Source organism: Oncorhynchus mykiss, chromosome 13 (assembly GCF_057628025.1).
Source record: "Oncorhynchus mykiss isolate SJ-2025 chromosome 13, ASM5762802v1, whole genome shotgun sequence".
In the NCBI taxonomy this organism is placed as follows: Eukaryota; Metazoa; Chordata; class Actinopteri; order Salmoniformes; family Salmonidae; genus Oncorhynchus; species Oncorhynchus mykiss.
The window spans coordinates 42,005,423-42,022,771 of NC_143034.1; the positions used below are offsets into that span (position 1 = coordinate 42,005,423).

General features: G+C 41.3%; 2 protein-coding genes and 1 long non-coding RNA gene across 3 annotated transcripts in view; 1 reads left to right on the forward strand and 2 right to left on the reverse strand.

Annotated features, from left to right (window-relative positions):
* LOC110486143 (MAGUK p55 subfamily member 2) overlaps positions 1-5,862 on the reverse strand; it is a 36,430-nt gene extending 30,568 nt beyond the window's left edge. The window contains 1 exon segment of the mRNA XM_090196233.1: positions 5,728-5,862. The gene's annotated coding sequence lies outside the window, so the exon portion shown is untranslated.
* LOC149978890 (uncharacterized) overlaps positions 1-17,349 on the forward strand; it is a 699,006-nt gene that overhangs the window by 8,942 nt on the left and 672,715 nt on the right. The window lies entirely within an intron of this gene.
* LOC110486144 (peptide YY) lies at positions 6,951-10,837 on the reverse strand. The gene is made up of 4 exons (XM_021557532.3): positions 10,635-10,837; positions 9,632-9,819; positions 7,669-7,749; positions 6,951-7,376 (listed from the first exon to the last, which is right to left on the reverse strand). The coding sequence occupies exons 2-4, from the start codon at positions 9,817-9,819 to the stop codon at positions 7,352-7,354; spliced, it is 294 nt and encodes a 97-aa protein (XP_021413207.1). The 5' UTR covers positions 10,635-10,837; the 3' UTR covers positions 6,951-7,351.

Here is a 17,349-nt window from a genome sequence, read left to right on the forward strand (position 1 = left end):
GTTTAATCTGTTATATATATATATATATATATATATATACGTTTTCTTTACTATTATAGGTACTGCTCTTATTCTTGTCGCTGTTGTTTTCATAATTGTTATGTGCATCACTTCGCTTTGGCAACATTTACTTTTTCATTCAAGCCATTGAAACATGCCAAATCAACAGTTTAAAAGCTCTGGAAAGCACCCCCGTTTGTCTCTCACAATCTCCGACCAGGAAACACGAAGGACCCCTCTACAATGACAGTCAAGGACAAACAAAGTAAGGATTTACATTAGCATTAACATGAACTTTCAAGTGAATCGTGACCAAAATCACTGTAGTTAGGATTCAGGCTACTTTGAACATAATGGAAAGCATAATATGTGTGTAGCCGCAAACAAATGAATCGGTATGACGACCACAAACTCTCGTGACCGCAAATGTTTCTTCTCTCTTACTGCTGGTCTAAAGTCAAAATAGAGAACCATTGCTGCTGAAACATTTTTAATGAGTGACCCTTGAACTCAGGTAGCCTGTTAACCCCCTCAGTAGCCTATTAACACATCTTGTCAGAGGGCAGTCATGTGGGCAACAACAACACACTGACCAACAGCAGACCCATTACACAACACCGGTGACGAGTGGCCTTAGGCCTACCTATGACCCCCACAAAACATTGTTGAGGCATATTTTCCCAAAGTAATAGTTGGTTTGATTTAAAATAGACAGTGGCACCAATTACATTTGAATAGATGGACTCAACTGATGAATGTGATAAGGAGTGAAAATGTCATTGCCCATCTTCAAATAACATTTCATGTCAGAAGAATTGTACGACTGTTTTGACAAGTCATAAAAGAAAATATACTTTATCTGTAAAATGGTAAGAAGAGAAATATGTCCTGTGTCAGTGAATCCAGCCATACAGTATCTGTCCTGTGAAATATTTCATTAGATTTAATGGTGTTCCAACTTCCATGTGTGCGCTTGGCTGGCGATGGCTACCTTACATCCATCCCATAGTAAGCCAGCAGCTCTCCTTTCCTCTCTGTCCACTGATCTACTCTAATAAGCTAGGGCTGAAAATAGCCCCTTTGTAGGGAGAGCCACAACAGGCACACACACACATGCATGCACGTATGTACAGTGTACATATGCACGCAAGCATACACACACACATGCACACACACAGAGACATACACAGAGGTCCAGTCCAATAAAACCTACATTATGCCAGAAACCACAGGTCTCCCATGATGCTATTCTGACGCCAAGGACTGAGTGTGGTCGATCGGCTTTATCTGCACACACTCTGACTGATAGACAGAGCTGCTGTATAACACATCTCCTAGGGCTATCGACCTATAGATCTGTGGTCAAACAAGCCTAGCTCCCCCCTGGCATTTTGCCTATTTTGTTGCCTTACAACCTGGAATAAAATATTTTTTTTGTGGGTTTGTATCATTTGATGTACACAAAATGCCTACCACTTTAAAGATGCAAAATATTTTATTGTGAAACAAACAAGAAATAAGACAAAAAAAAAATAAAACTTGAATGTGCATGACGATTCACCCCTCAAAGTCAATACTTTGTAGAGCCACCTTTTGCAGCAATTTCAGCTGGAAGTCTCTTGGGATATGTCTCTATAAGATTGGCACATCTAGCCACTGGGATTTTTGCCCATTCTTCAAGGCAAAACTGCACCAGCTCCTTCAAGTTGGATGGGTTCCTGCTGGTGTACAGAAATCTTTAAATTATATCACAGATTCTCAATTGGATTGAGGTATGGGCTTTGACTAGGCCATTCCAAGACAATTAAATGTTTCCCCTTAAAACACTCGAGTGTTGCTTTAGCAGTATGCTTAGGGTCATTGTCCTGCTGGAAGGTGAACCTCTGTCCCAGTCTCAAATCTCTGGAAGACTGAAACAGTTTTCCCTCAAGAATTTCTCTGTATTAGCTCCATCCATCATTCCTTCAATTCGGACCAGTTTCCCAGTCCCTGCCAATGAAAAACATCCCACAGCATAATGCTGCCACCATCATGCTTCACTGTGGGGATGGTGTTTTCGGGTAATGAGAGGTGTTGGGTTTGTGCCAGACAGTGTTTTTCTTGATGGACCAAAAGCTCAATTTTTAGTAACATCTGACAAGAGTACCTTCTTCCATATGTTTGGGGAGTCTCCTACACGCCTTTTGGCAAACACCAAACGTGTTGGCTCATTTTTTTTCTTTAAGCAATGGCATTTTTCTGGCCACTCTTCCGTAAAGCCCAGCTCTGTGGAGTTTACAGCTTAAAGTTGTCCTATGGAAAGATACTTCAATCTCCGCTGTGGAGCTTTGCAGCTCCTTCAGGGTTATCTTTGGTCTCTTTGTTGCCTCTCTGATTAATGCCCTCCTTGCCTGGTCTGTGAGTTTTGGTGAGTGGCCCTCTCTTGGCAGGTTTGTTGTGGTCTCATATTCTTTCAATTTTTAAATAATGGATTTTCTGGTGCTCCGTGGGAAGTTCAAAGTTTTGGATACTTTTTATTATAACCCAACCCTGATCTGTACTTCTCCACAACTTTGTCCCTGACCTGTTTGGAGAGCTCCTTGGTCGTCATGGTGCCGCTTGCTTGGTGGTGCTTAGTTGTGTTGCAGACTCTGGGGCCTTTCAGAACAGGTGTGTGTATATATATATACTGAGATCATGTGACAGATCATGTGACACTTAAATTGCACACAGGTGGACTTTATTTAACAAATTATGTGACTTCTGAAGGTAATTGGTTGCACCAGATCTTATTTAGGGGCTTCATAGCAAAGGGGGTGAATACATACATACGCACGCACCACTTTTCCGTTTAACATTTTTTTGAATTTTGTGAAACAAGTAATTTTTTTCATTGCACTTCACCAATTTGGACTATTTTCTGTATGTCCATTACATGAAATACAAATAAAAATCCATTTAAATTGCAGGTTGTAATTCAACAAAATAGGAAAAAAACCCAAGGGGTGAATACTTTTACAAGGCACTGAAATGGACTGCCTCATTTCTTCCCCGTCAGCCAGTTGCTATGACGATCTGCTAGTACAGTCTGCAGCCGCCATAGTGACAAGTAATGATGCTTAGGGAAAGGGATCGGGATGCATATTTTCAGCGCGGCTTCTGGGATGGAGAGGGGGGAGCAGGGGGAACGGAGGTAGAGGAGCACTGTCAGCAGGGGTGATTAATCTAAGCTACACACACACACACCGTTCCATCATTCCACCACTCATGCCAATGTTATAGGTGGGGAAACAAAGCAGCCTTCCAGCCTCCTCAGCTGGCCACCCGAAAAAAGGAAAAGGTGATTATGCCCTCATGGGAGGTAGGCAACCAATGAGATGTACCGCTTTGTACCCCTACCCTTTAACGCACATTCACACTGCTGAGAGGCTAGGCGTTGTGCAAGAAGAAGGTGGAGAGGGAGTACATCTGGAGACATCTAGGGGCAATATGGTTAATCAATCCATAAAGCCACTGACAGATGTGGTGGCTTGTTTGTCTTTTATGCACAAAATGTAACCTAAGAGTGTATACATGGGGGAAGATGAATCTAACACAAAAATTAAGCAATGGTTGGAATGTCTGACCTAAACCATTTAAATAACATGTCCCTTTCTAGGAGCAAGTCTGTGTGTGCGGATATTTATTCTGCATTTTCATTAGATTATGATGTGCAGTCAGCCATTTCCATGGCAGAATACCCTGTGCATGATGTTGTACCATAACCTGGCAGATACAATGGCATCTAATGTTGATGACTTGTATGCTGAATTATGATTCTGACAAATAGTACGAAGCAATATAAAAAGTATAGCTTTTATAACTGAATCATGTATTTGAGCCCTTAGCAAAGCAGTAACCGTTACAATCAGACAAACAATAACTAGAGGAGACTTATTTCAACATGGGTGCAGGCCAAACTAAGAATATTTTTTTTATTTTGTAGTGTAATAAATCCTCCCAAATGGCTATAGCTAACGAAGGTGCCATATAGATTGCAAAATACTTGGGAAGAGATCCATGACACATGGTTTATGAACTGATACACAAAACAACGCTGGAGTCAACTTTTTTCAATATAAATTATTCTACCAAATTCTTGCAACTAATGGAATGTTATATATATTGCTGCGAAGAGACAGAATCATTAGCTAATTTGTTTTGGTACTGTCCATATGTAGCTAGTTTTTGGTCGCAGGTTCAGGATTGGCTGAATGGCTTAAGACTTGCAACATTTACCTGGCGCTAACTCTGCAAATAGTACAGCCGTTTTGGGGTGGCAGGTAGCCTAGTGGTTAGAGTGTTGGGCCAGTAACCGAAAGGTTAATCTGCATTGAACTGATTTCAATTGGATGGAGAAAATAACCTAAAAAACTTTAGAGAGCACCCAAAACATCCACTTGCTTTTTCTACTATTGTACCTATTTTATCTCTTGGCATAAAGAGATCCTGCTTACTGTACAATATTCCCCTACTGAAATAGCTCAGTAGCTCTACTACTAAATGGCAACCTTGCTACCACATCACCCGCCACAGTGCTCCTAGCCGACGGTAGATAATATGCAAGCTCAGCAATAACACACAGATCCCTAGGGAGGTTTCCTGCCTCACCTCTCTCCCTCCTCATGTTCATTCATATTGGGGGGTTTACGAACCATAGGGCAGGCAGTCCACTTGGGTAGTTAATATCCTCTTTCCATTCTTCTCCATCCCTCCCTCCCTTTGCCTTTCTCTTTCCCTTTCTCCTCACTCATAATGGGCAGACCAACGTGGGTACTTGCATATTTTCTCTTCTCTCTCCATCCTTCTCTCTCATCCCTCCACCTCCTCCCACCCTACCATTCCTCTCTCCATCCTTTTCTCCCTCCCATCTCTCTCCCATCCCTCTCCATTTCTCATATTGCTCAGATGTGAGAGTGCCTTTTGAATTTTGAGGTCTACAATAGTGTCATTTTGTTATTAGAAGGACCGTCCACTTTCACTTTTGTGCTTCAACATACAATATACAAACTAGAAAAGGCAATGTTCCAAAGGTCTGATTCTTACACCTGAGCAAACTCCTCCACACCCCAGATAGAGAGAGAGTATGGTTAGGTGCGTCTTATAGCCTACATGACATGACATGTGTGATCTTATGATCCTACTGTACCTTGCCAAAAGTCTGCGTGTGCAGGTGGTGTGCGTGCGTAAGTGTTTGTCTGAGTGTAGGGGGCGCATTGTGCTGTTTTGCTTGCAGCATGCACCACTATACCACACTATTCACAAATTATATTTTTCCACTAACGAAAATATTGTATTACAAAACAGTCTTCATATTAGTGTGTATTTAGATTTACTTAAATTACTGAAGAGAACCGTTATCTTTGGTGCGTAGCCGATAGCTCACGCCCACATATGGTAGTCAGACAGCACACCTAACGCTGGGGGTCTGCAACCGAGACACAGAGAAACGCATACATAATTTAACATGAAACCAATGCGAAACACAATTATGTAGGTATTAATAGAAATTGGGTTCGGTTAGGCTATGTCTTGATCCATTTGAGTATTTGCCTGACTCTGTATCTACATTATCGGAATCATCTACTACTTGACAGCATGATGCCCCCACACGCAAACAAAGCACAACGAAAAACACCCCATTCCACTGAAAATATATCGTATAATTTAAAAACATAACGCAATTCTACATAAACGGACTGCACTAACCTGTTACGTCTCGTGGTCGCGTCGTCTCCGTTTAATTTGAGATCTCTGAACCTCTACGGATTGTCGAACCACTGTAAAGTCGTCGGGATGGAGATTTAAACGGGCAACGCACTTTTTTTCCTCAATGTGTGCCCCACCAGCTACATATGGCCGTTGTGTAGAATAGATATCCTGTCCATGTCTTTTACAGTCTTTCTAAGCTAGTAAACAAATAATTATTGCACACCCATTTCATGTTTTTACAATAACAATGAAAGGCCTACAAGTCGAGAACACACAAACATTCTTGATACAAATAATTGACCACCATTACATGTCACGGATTTACATGATTCTCATCACATGATCTGTGTGTAATCCTTATTCTTCCAAGGAATATTCCTATTCACATTTAGGAACAAATACACATTTGTTTGGGTTAAAGCCACACTCTTAAGTTGTGCAGAGCACGTTTAAAATATCATACTCAATGGCGTAAAATGTCCTTATTGCTTTGGTTATGATAAGGTAGGACAGGGCATCTATGAGTCACATTCCTCAGAAATCATGGCTATTCCATTCGTTGAAAGGGCAACCTGAGCAAATGGAAATCTTACATATTGTGGCTTTAATGGAACTGAATGGTCAAGATGTCAATCTATCAAAAATGCTATAATTCCATATTCTCTTCAACTCAAGCAACACGTGCGCTAAGCAAATGATGGTACTTAAATTATGCATACACGTATATATGTTATGATTAAACTATATGTAAAATATATGATTATATCATATTAAAATATATGATTAAACTATATGTACTCCATTATAATATATGTATTTCAGAAAATCAGTGTTTACTCATTCAATCAGCGTTCACATTGTATTCACTCCGCACTCGTGTTCATGTCAGGAACCTGCCTTACAGGAGTGACATCTACTGGAGGAAGAGAAGTATTACAGTGAAGAGCAATCATTTGCATATTTATCAAGAGGAGACATAGCCTGATGTCCAGTACTTGCAACAGACACAACAGATGTCTGATTTTCAAGCCGGCTAGTAGAAGTCACCCATAGCCTTATGGTGACATGGTTGGGGAAAGTCCTCACAGAGGGTGTTATCCATTTTCAACTAGAATGAATGTCTTCTGCTCATCAATACATTATTTTACTCCAAGAGATCCTTTTAAAATGCCACAATCATTTTGACTGTAAGAACGAATGAGACACAATCATCTCTCTTGTCATAGTCATCCATCAAACTTTAATCACACACAAAGCATTTATACAGTTCCAACCATAAAAGAGCATACTCTGCTAAGACATACAGCATTGTAGGTTACACATATGATTTCATCAAATCATTATATTTTTTATTTTATATCTTAAATCAACTATTCATTATGTACAATTGTCTTCGTGTGAGGAAGTGAGGCTGAGACTTCGAGTGAGAAGTCAGAGAGAGAGAGAAGAGGGGGGAAAGGAGGGTTAGCTATATAAGGTTGATTTTTATGTTGTCTTAAGGTCCTGTGATGGTCATTGGTTGTGGCCATGGGTCAGAGGGGGTGGCGGTTGTGGGAGGCACTGGTTGGCCTCTCCAGGTATTGGTGGACACCTGGAGAGAATGCCCAATGAGGAAGAGGAATCACCACACGTAGGAGTCGTCATATCTGGAGATGGAACAGAGGAAAGAGGGCACGAGGGAGAGAGAGAGTGAGAGAGAGAGGAGAGAATGAGTCCTGTGGAAATTAACCTTTGGCTTCACTCCCGGGCTACCCAAAGTCAGACCTACTAAAAGCTGTGCACCAGTATTTTTCTGTACAGTAGGTGGCTGTAGCTGATAAAGTGGCCATTCTTTGACACTACCCTATTGATGTAACCCCAACGAAACAAAGAGATAACAGTCTTTGCACCTTCCGTTGAAATTGCATTGTCCTTTTTTGATATCTTTGATGGACTGACCTTGATCTCTGGTCTCTCTCTGCATTGTTGCCGAACAGCAACTCTGACATCACTCCCTCCTGGGTGGACCTCTTTCCATACCTAGAAAAAAGAAAAAAAGAACGAGAGAGAGAGAAAAGACAGTCAAACTTCCACTCCACTCTAAGCATGCTGCAGGAGGACCCCACTTCTCGATGACAGGTAGAACATTTTGCTGTCTGAATGTGTCTCAAGGTGCCACGGCAGCTGTCGGAGGTGTGTGTAATGGGAGAGGGGTGATGTAATTATGTGTATGTTTGAAACTTGAGCATGTCAGCCCACAAACTCCTACAGACACTGGGGCCACCAGACAAGGCCAATTAGAACCGATCGTGAGTCAGAGCTCCTTTCCTCTGAAAAGAGGCTGTTCGAGGCCTTTCTTGCTCAACTACCAAAGATAATGAGGGTTTTAAATAGCATGATAATGTAGTTCTCTGTCATAAGGTAGGTTATAGACTACGCTTGGATTATTCGGGCAAAATCAAATAGTTTTTCTTTTCCTGTGTGTTTGTCTGTTTTTGTATGAGCACTCCCTGCGCAGATAATGTCTGTACAAACGATCAATTTCTCTTTGAAATTGGAAGTTGAATATCTCAGCGGGATTTGGCTGGAATTGCTTCCTCTGTGGGGAAAACGTTTTGAGTGGAAGATGTTCACTTTCCCCATCATGCCACCTAACCTGGCATTCATAATGGCTGTGCAATTTTACACTCCAATTCAACCCCACTAGGCACTCCAAAGTGATACCGGTGAAGCGGAGGTAAGCATGATCAGCCATGCCTTCTAAGAAAGCGACCGAGGCAATCACATCTGCTCCATAGACAGCCGGTTGTAACAAGATGTAAAAGGGAACCATCATTGTCACACCACGCACTCATCTCCCCACTTAGAAACCACTTTGTGAGAATGCAGAAGACATCATTACTGTTGTATAGTTTGGATTCCCTGGAAAATCAGTGCTCTTGCAGCAAGCAAAGCTTCTCTAATGTTTCAAATGAGCATTTCCGATTGGTCGTTCACATTTGGCGGCAGGTAGCCTAACGGTTAAGAGCACATTGGGCCAGTAACTGAAAGGTCACTGGTTTGAACCCCCCCCCCCCCTGACCAGGTAGAAATTCTGCCTATGTGCCCTTGAGCAAGGCACGTAATCCGAATTGCACCTGGAAGTCACTCTGAAAAGAGTGTCTGCTAAATGACTAAAATGTCAAATGTAGACCAATGTGTGATTATGGCAGACAAGAAGAACAAACTCCACCAAGTGTCGTTCCTCTTGGACTATGTAGTTCTGATCTACACTATTCCAGGATATTACTGGTCATCATCCAGGCCATTGTGATATTATGACAACTTAAATGTGGATGCTATATGATAATGGATTTACAAAAGAGTAAACCTGTTTCCCCTCTAAATTGAATGTAAGAGGGTTGGATAGGTTTTCTTTAAAGGTCAAATGGCCTATTTGAATATCGTGAATAATATCAGGTGTGCCTGATCCAGTGCCATATCAGCAATAAGACAGAGACCACCTATTCGACCCAGACATTACCATATCAATATAGAATATGTTATAGGGAACCTGCCTGCACACAGAGATCCATAATTGGATTTGGAGACTTCACATGGGTCTGTCTTCACCGGTTTTTATTGCTATGGCATTATTTATAGGAGGAGGGCCTAAATCTTTTTGAGAGTGCCCTGTAATAAAATGTTGAAAATAAATATCATGGTGTATGGAACATTTAAGAGCTTGAGGCAACAATAAGAGCAGAACACTCAGGGGCCACTGTCACAGTAGACGACTTAACCTAGTCCGGAATCAAAATGAAATACAGCTCCATTTGCCAAAAGAAAACGAGGTATGTGGTTTATAACTTAATAGAAAACATTTCCCTTGATGTTAGGACCAGGAAGAAATCTAATTCAAAAAGCAAACGCTGCTGTGTACCTCTGTCTCGTGATGAGATTGATGTAGTGTCTGAGCGCGGTGTAGTATTTGGCCAGCTCTTCGGGAGCCGCGTCTTCTCCGGGGTTCTCCGGTTTAGGTGGGTAAGCGTCCACGAAAGTCCCGAGACACACCAGCACGCACAACACCAAGGCGACCAAGACGGTCCAGGGTTTCAGCATAACGGCCATCTGTTGTCAGGAGAATGGGGTTAGGGAGCACGCGATTTTATCATTTAACAAAGCCTCAACCGAGCTCAATAATATAGCCAACATTACACCAATTTCACAGATCAGCAGGCATCCTAATAAAAACATGTTTTAGAAGGCTAACATCAGGCGTAATGATGTCGACCTGTTAGTAGTAGATCATTTCGATCCTGCATTATTCTTTAATGAAATCTGCATTTTCTGTAGGCTACTGAATGCGTATTGAGAGCAAGTTACAGTACAAGCTAATTATCCATGTTTGATTACTAATTCGAACTCACATCTAAATAATTACCGACAAAAGTAATAGGAATGAGTTTGAAAGGGAAAAAGCAACAAGTAAAACAGCAGAAAGAATTGGTCAAATCTGAAACATGTTTTCGCTATAATTCACTAGTCATTGCGAAAATAGTAGCTTATTCAACATGAACATGATTTTTTATGCTATTGTCAAATATTTGCAGCTGTTATAGGAATGCATGTTGTGCCTGCAGAAATCACGACTTTATCCAAATTTCATTTGCGCAACTTTCGCCCCGTAGCTGTCCATGGTTCTGAAAATATTTCTATAGTATTTTCAAACCAACTCCTGTTGGGGAAACACTTCTAACTGTAGGTTGCAACATGCAGATCATTGCTATAGGTGATCGGACCAATCACATTTTTTCAATGACGAACTGCACAAATAACTACTCATTTTTTTAATGCCCAAATATGCAAAGAAATGTAAGCTTAAAAGGTAATACAAGCAAAACTAGCAAACATTTAAAATGCACAAGCCTAAAAGTTGTACTTACTTTGAGAAGACTTGACGTGAGCGACAGGTAGTTAAGACAAGTGGTGTCTGCGTCCAGCAGCGTGGATTCTATTGCTTGGCTTCTGCAATTTTCCTTTTTCAACTGGTGTCTTTGCAGCAAATCGCTGGTCTTTTGATTCACTCCAACACAAGGGGGTTTATATACCCATCGTCGCCTCGTCAACGAGGTGGGACGGGTGGCTGTGATGTGATGGTTAGAAGGAGGATGGGGGCATAATACCGACGTCACCTGACGATTAACATAATTTGTTACTAATGCATCACCCTAGTCGAACTATGTGGGGAAACGCAATTGGAATCTCTGACGTATGCTATAAGGACAGTGGGGCAATTTGGATCACACCTGTCCTATTGACATTGACAAACCAATGGAATGCTGTCAAACTATTTGGATGGATGGTGTCAAACATAGCTAAATGGTAATAAGCTACAAACAGGTCATTATTAGGCCTTCACTCAATCTTTCACAATTTCCAATGGATATCTTGGTTAAAACAGCAGCGAACATATAGGTCCGGGCCTCGACATATACGGATTACACTGATCAGTAGGCTAAATTAATATGGCCTATTATTATTTAAAAGGGAGAACTCCCTATAGGTCAGAAAGTGAGATGTACGCATTTGAGTGCGTGGTGGAGTAGCCCCATCCAGTAACCACCAGGTGGCGGTCAAGTTCCTACTGGTACGGTAATGCCCTGAAAGTCAAGCACCACAGGCGGAAAAACATTTTTTGCAACCACCTCTCAAAATTGCATCTACCTCAATTTTGATATTTGTTGTTTTTTTTGTCCACTAATATTAGTATTTTCAAAAAGTTAAATTGAAAGTGTAAAAAAAAAACATGATGAAAATGTATATTTTCTACAGTTCATCATACTACTGCCGTGTATTTATTCAATTTGTATTTCACCTTTATTTAACCAGGTAGGCCAGTTGAGAAAAAGTTCTCATTTACAACTGCGACCTGGCCAAGATAAAGCAGAGCAATGCCACACAAACAACAACACAGAGTTACACATGGAATAACAAGCATACAGTCAATAACACAATAGAGAAAAAAGAAAGTCTATATACAGTGTGTGCAAATGGCATGAGGATGGCATAGTAGCGAAGTAATTACAATTTAGCAAATTAATACTGGAGTGATAGATGAGCAGATGATGATGTGCAAGTAGAAATACTGGTGTGCAAAGGAGCAGAAAAGTAAATAAAAACAATATGGGGATGAGGTAGGTAGATTGGGTGGGCTATTTACAGATGGGCTATGTACAGCTGCAGCGATTGGTTAGCTGCTCAGATAGCTGATGTTTAAAGTTAGTGAGGGAAATATAAGTCTCCAGCTTCAGCGATTCGTTCCAGTCCTTGGCAGCAGAGAACTGGAAGGAAAGGCGGCCAAAGGTGTTGGATTTGGGGATGACCGGTGAGATATACCTGCTGGAGCGCGTGCTACGGGTGGGTGTTATCGTGACCAGTAAGCTGAGATAAGGCGGAGCTTTATCTAGCATAGACTTATAGATGACCTGGAGCCAGTGTGTCTGGCGATGAATATGTAGCGAGGGTCAGCCGACTAGAGCATACAGGTCGCAGTGGTGGGTGGCATAAGGGGCTTTGGTGACAAAACAAATGACACTGTGATAGACTGCATGCAGTTTTCTGAGTAAAATATTGTAAATGATATCGCAGAAGAAAAAAAAATATATTATCTGACTTGCCTAGTTAAATAAAGGTACAAAATAAAAAAAAAATTAAAAGTCGAGGATCAGTAGGATAGTCAGTTTTACGAGGGTATGTGAGTGAAGGAGACTTTGTTGTGAAATAGGAAGCCGATTCTAGATTTAATTTTGGATTGGTGATGTTTAATATGAGTCTGGAAGGAGAGTTTACAGTCTAGCCAGACACCTAGGTATTTGTAGCTGTCCACATATTCTAAGTCAGAACCGTCCATGCTAGTCGGGCGGGCGGGTACGGGCAGCGACCGGTTGAAGAGCCTACATTTGGTTTTACTAGGGTTTAAGAGCAGTTGGAGGCCACGGAAGGAGTGTTGTATGGCATTGAAGCTAGTTTGGAGGTTAGTTAACACAGTCTCCAATGAAGGGCCAGATGTATACAGAATGGTGTTGTCTGCGTAGAGGTGGATCAGTGAATCCCCCGCAGCGAGAGCGACATCATTGATATATACAGAGAAGAGAGTCGGCCCGAGAATTGAACCCTGTGGTACCCCCATAGAGACTGCCAGAGGTCCGGACAACAGGCCCTCCGATTTGACACACTGAACTCTATCTGAGAAGTAGTTGGTGAACCAGGTGAGACAGTCATTTGAGAAACAAAAGGCTGTTGAGTCTGCCGATTAGAATACGGTGATTGACAGAGTCGAAAGCCTTGGCCAGGTTGATGAAGACGACTGCACAGTACTGTCTTTTATCGATGGCGATTATGATATCGTTTAGTACCTTGAGCATGGCTGAGGTGCACCCGTAACCAGCTCGGAAACCGGATTGGACAGCGGAGAAGGTACGGTGGGATTTGAAATGGTCAGTGATCTGTTTATTAACTTTGATTCCGAAGATTTTAGAAAGGCAGGGCAGGATGGATATAGGTCTATAACAGTTTGGGTCTAAAATGTCACCCCCTTTGAAGAGAGGGATGACCGCGGCAGCTTTCCAATCTTTAGGGATCTCGGACAATACAAAAGAGAGGTTGAACAGACTGGTATTAGGGGTTGCAACAATGGCGGCAGATAATTTTAGATAGAGACGGTCCAGATTGTCTAACCCAGCTGATTTGCACGGGTCGAGGTTTTGCAGCTCTTTCAGAACATCTGCTATCTGCATTTGGGTGAGGGAGAAGCTGGGGAGGCTTGGGCAAGTAGCTGCGGGGGTTGCGGTGCTGTTGGCCGGGGTTGGGGTAGCCAGGAGGAAAGCATGGCCAGCCGTAGAGAAATGCTTATTGAAATTCTCGATTATCATGGATTTATCGGTGGTGACAGTGTTTCCTAGCCTCAGTGCAGTGGGCAGCTGGGAGGAGGTGCTCTTATTCTCCATGGACTTTACAGTGTCCCAGAACTTTTTTGGAGTTAGAGCTACAGGATGCAAATTTCTGTTTGAAAAAGCTAGTCTTTGCTTTCCTGACTGACTGCGTGTATGAATTTGTATGAATTTTAACCACATAAAGTGGCGTGTCAATTTCAAGGCTAACGACATTGAATTACACATCATTGCTAAGCCCATTTCATACAGAATGTTACAAACTGGACTACTTTTAGTAACTTTGAAGAAATGGTGATTGTGTCTAAATAGGCTTTTGGCCTTTGGTAGTCTTAATTCAGTGGTGTACTTGTCTTTAAATGCCATTTCTTGAAAGTCAGACTCTTCCCACAGGCCAACACCTTTTTCTCAGTTTCAGAAGCATCTGCCTTCACCAAATTGTATATGGTTATCCTTGGATATATTCCTCAGACTGGCCCAGAGAGACTTGTTGATATGTTGTACATTTTTTATTCCAGACAACATTTTATGTGAAAAAATGTGCCAAAACTGCATTTTCAATATATATCTTTCGTATTTTACAGATGGAAAAATTAAAAAAGTATTTATCCACAATCTTCTCTGGACAAGTCTGATCCTGTTGTGTCTTAACAAAATGAAACAAAAATATTTATGCTGACTACATTTGGTGTCCAGAAAATTGCATTTGCGCAGTTTGCAAAAACAGTGGCAAAAAAAAGTATGTGAACCCTTTGGAATTACCTGTACTTCTGCATAAATTGGTCATAAAATTTGATCTGATCTTCATCTAAGTCACAACAATAGACAAACATGGTCTGCTTAAATTAATAACACACAAACAATTATTTTCACATCTTTATTGAACACACCATTTAAACATTCACAGTGCAGGGTGGAAAAATGTGAGCCCTTGGATTTAATAACTGATTGACCCTCCTTTGGCAGCAATAACCTCAACCAAACGTTTTCTGTAGTTGCGGATCAGACTTGCACAACGGTCAGGAGGAATTCTGGACCATTCCTCTTTACAAAACTGTTTCAGATCAGCAACTTTCTTGGGATGTCTGGTGTGAACCGCTCTCTTGAGGTCATACCACATTATCTCAATCGTGTTGAGGTCAGGACTCTCACTGGGCCACTCCAGAAGGCGTATTTTCTTCTGTTGAAGCTATCTGTTGATTTACTTCTGTGTTTTGGGTCATTGTCCTGTTGCATCACCCAACTTCTGTTGATCTTCAATTGGCGGACAAATAACCTTACATCCTGAAAAATATCTTGATAAACTTGGGAATTCATTTTTCCAAGGCCTGAGGCAGCAAAGCAGCTCTCACCATACTTTACAGTTGGGGTAAGGTTTTGATGTTGGTGTGCTGTGCCTTTTTTTCTCCACACATAGTGTTGTGTGTTCCTTCCAAACAACTCAACTTTATTTTACTAGGCAAGTCAGTTAAGAACAAATTCTTATTTTCAATGACGGCCTAGGAACAGTGGGTTAACTGCCTGTTCAGGGGCAGAACGACATATTTGTACCTTGTCAGCTCGGGGATTCGAACTTGCAACCTTTCGGTTACTAGTCAACGCTCTAACCACTAGGCTACCCTGCCGCCCCAAAGTTGAATCTGTCCACATAATATTTTGCCAATAGCACTATGGAACTTCCAGATTCTCTTTTGTGAACTTAAGAAGTGCAGCAATGTTTTTTTTGGAGAGCAGTGGCTTTTTCCGTGGTGTCCTCCCATAATCACCATTCTTGTTTAGTGTTTTACGTATCATAGACTCGTCAACAGAGATGTTAGCACGTTCCAGGGATTTCTGTAAGTCTTTAGCTGACACTCTAGGATTCTTCTTAACCTCATTGAGCATTCTGCGCTGTGCTCTTGCAGTCATCTTTGCAGGACATACACTCCTAGGGAGTTGCAACAGTGCTGAACTTTCTCCATTTATAGACAATGAACATCAAGGCTTTTAGAGGTATTTTTGTAACCCTTTCCATCTTTATGCAAGTCAACTTTTCTTAATCTTGGGTCTTCTTGTTTTGAAGCATGGTTCACATCAGGTTATGCTTCTTTGTGAGTTTTTTTAAAGGGCAGGGAAGCGCTAACCAACATCTCCAATCTCGTCTTATTGATTGGACTCTACATTAGCTGACTCCTGACTCCAATTAGGTTTTGGAGAAGTCATTAGCCTAGGGGTTCACATATTTTTCCCAACCTACACTGCGAATGTTTAATAAATGATGTATTTAATATAGACGAGAAAAATACAATAATTTGTGTGTTATTAGTTTAAGCACACTGTGTTTGTCTGTTGATGAAGATCAGATCTAATTTTATGACCAATTTATGTAGAAATCCAGATAATTCCAAAGGGTTCACATACTTTTTCTTGCCACTGTATGTGCACCTTTAACGAGCCATTGCATAATTTTGATATTTTGATGACATATTTCAGAAAAGTGTATGTATGTATATATATATATATATATATATATATATATATATATATATATATATATATATATATATATATATATATATATATATATATATATATATATATATATATATATATATATATATATGTATATGTATATGTATGTGTATGTATGTATGTATATATGTGTATATATATATATGTATATATGTATATATATATGTATATATGTATGTATATATATATGTGTGTATATATGTATGTGGGTGTGTGTATATATGTATGTGGGTGTGTGTATATATGTATGTGGGTGTGTGTATGTATGTATGTATGTATGTATGTATGTATAGATTTGTAAATATGTGTCTACATTCAACTGTTAAAAGTTGATTGTCATATGATTAAGAGAAATAGGCTGCACTTTCCAGATTAGTGTAACGGCTGTTGGTGCAAGACGGTGAGGACCAAGGTGCAGCGTGGTACGTGTTCATCTTTTTATATTGAACTGAACACTGAATAATAAAACAACAAAGAGAATAAACGAAACCGAAACAGTTCTGTCTGGTGCAGACACAAAAACAGAAAACAACTACCCACAAAAACCCAGTGGGAAAAAGCTATCTAAGTTTGGTTCTCAATCAGAGACAACGATAGACAGCTGCCTCTGATTGAGAACCACACCCGGCCAAACAACAAAGAAACACAAAACATAGAAAATGAACATAGAATGCCCACCCTAGTCACACCCTGGCCTAACCAAAATAGAGAATAAAAACCTCTATGGCCAGGGCGTGACAGTACCCCCACCCAAAGGTGCGGACTCCGGCCGCAAAACCTGACTTTAAAGGGGAGGGTCCGGGTGGGCCTTATTTATGGCGGCGGCTCTGGTGCTGGACGTGGACCCCGCTCCACCTTAGGCTTGGCCCACCTTAGGCTTGGGTCCCCGCCTCTGGAGCGGGGACCCTCGCCACGGCGGGCGACTCTGGCAGCGCCGGACAGGCGGGCGACTCTTGCAGCGCCGGAGTGAAGGGAGAACCTGGAGAGAGGAGACGGAGAGACAGCCTGGTCCTTGGAGGACCGATGTTAGGATGAAACAGTCAGAGGTCACCAAGCGCAACATAGCTTCAGCGTGTAAATCAGCTAGAAAGATGTGTCGGCATCAAGTAATTGTCTCCGGCCCCCTCCCAGTTAGGGGGAATGATGAGCTCTACAGCATAGTCTCACAACTCAATCTCTGGTTAAACTGTTTTCTGCC

Bases quoted from the DNA above. Each gene is read 5' to 3' on its own strand.
- LOC110486144 (XM_021557532.3), bottom strand. From the start codon at position 9,819: ATGGCCGTTATGCTGAAACCCTGGACCGTCTTGGTCGCCTTGGTGTTG. The intron at 7,750-9,631 runs GTACACAGCAGC...TCTTTTTTCTAG, and splicing joins AATCTCATCACGAGACAGAG to GTATGGAAAGAGGTCCACCC. The intron at 7,377-7,668 runs GTCAGTCCATCA...TTCCATCTCCAG, and splicing joins GAGAGAGACCAGAGATCAAG to ATATGACGACTCCTACGTGT.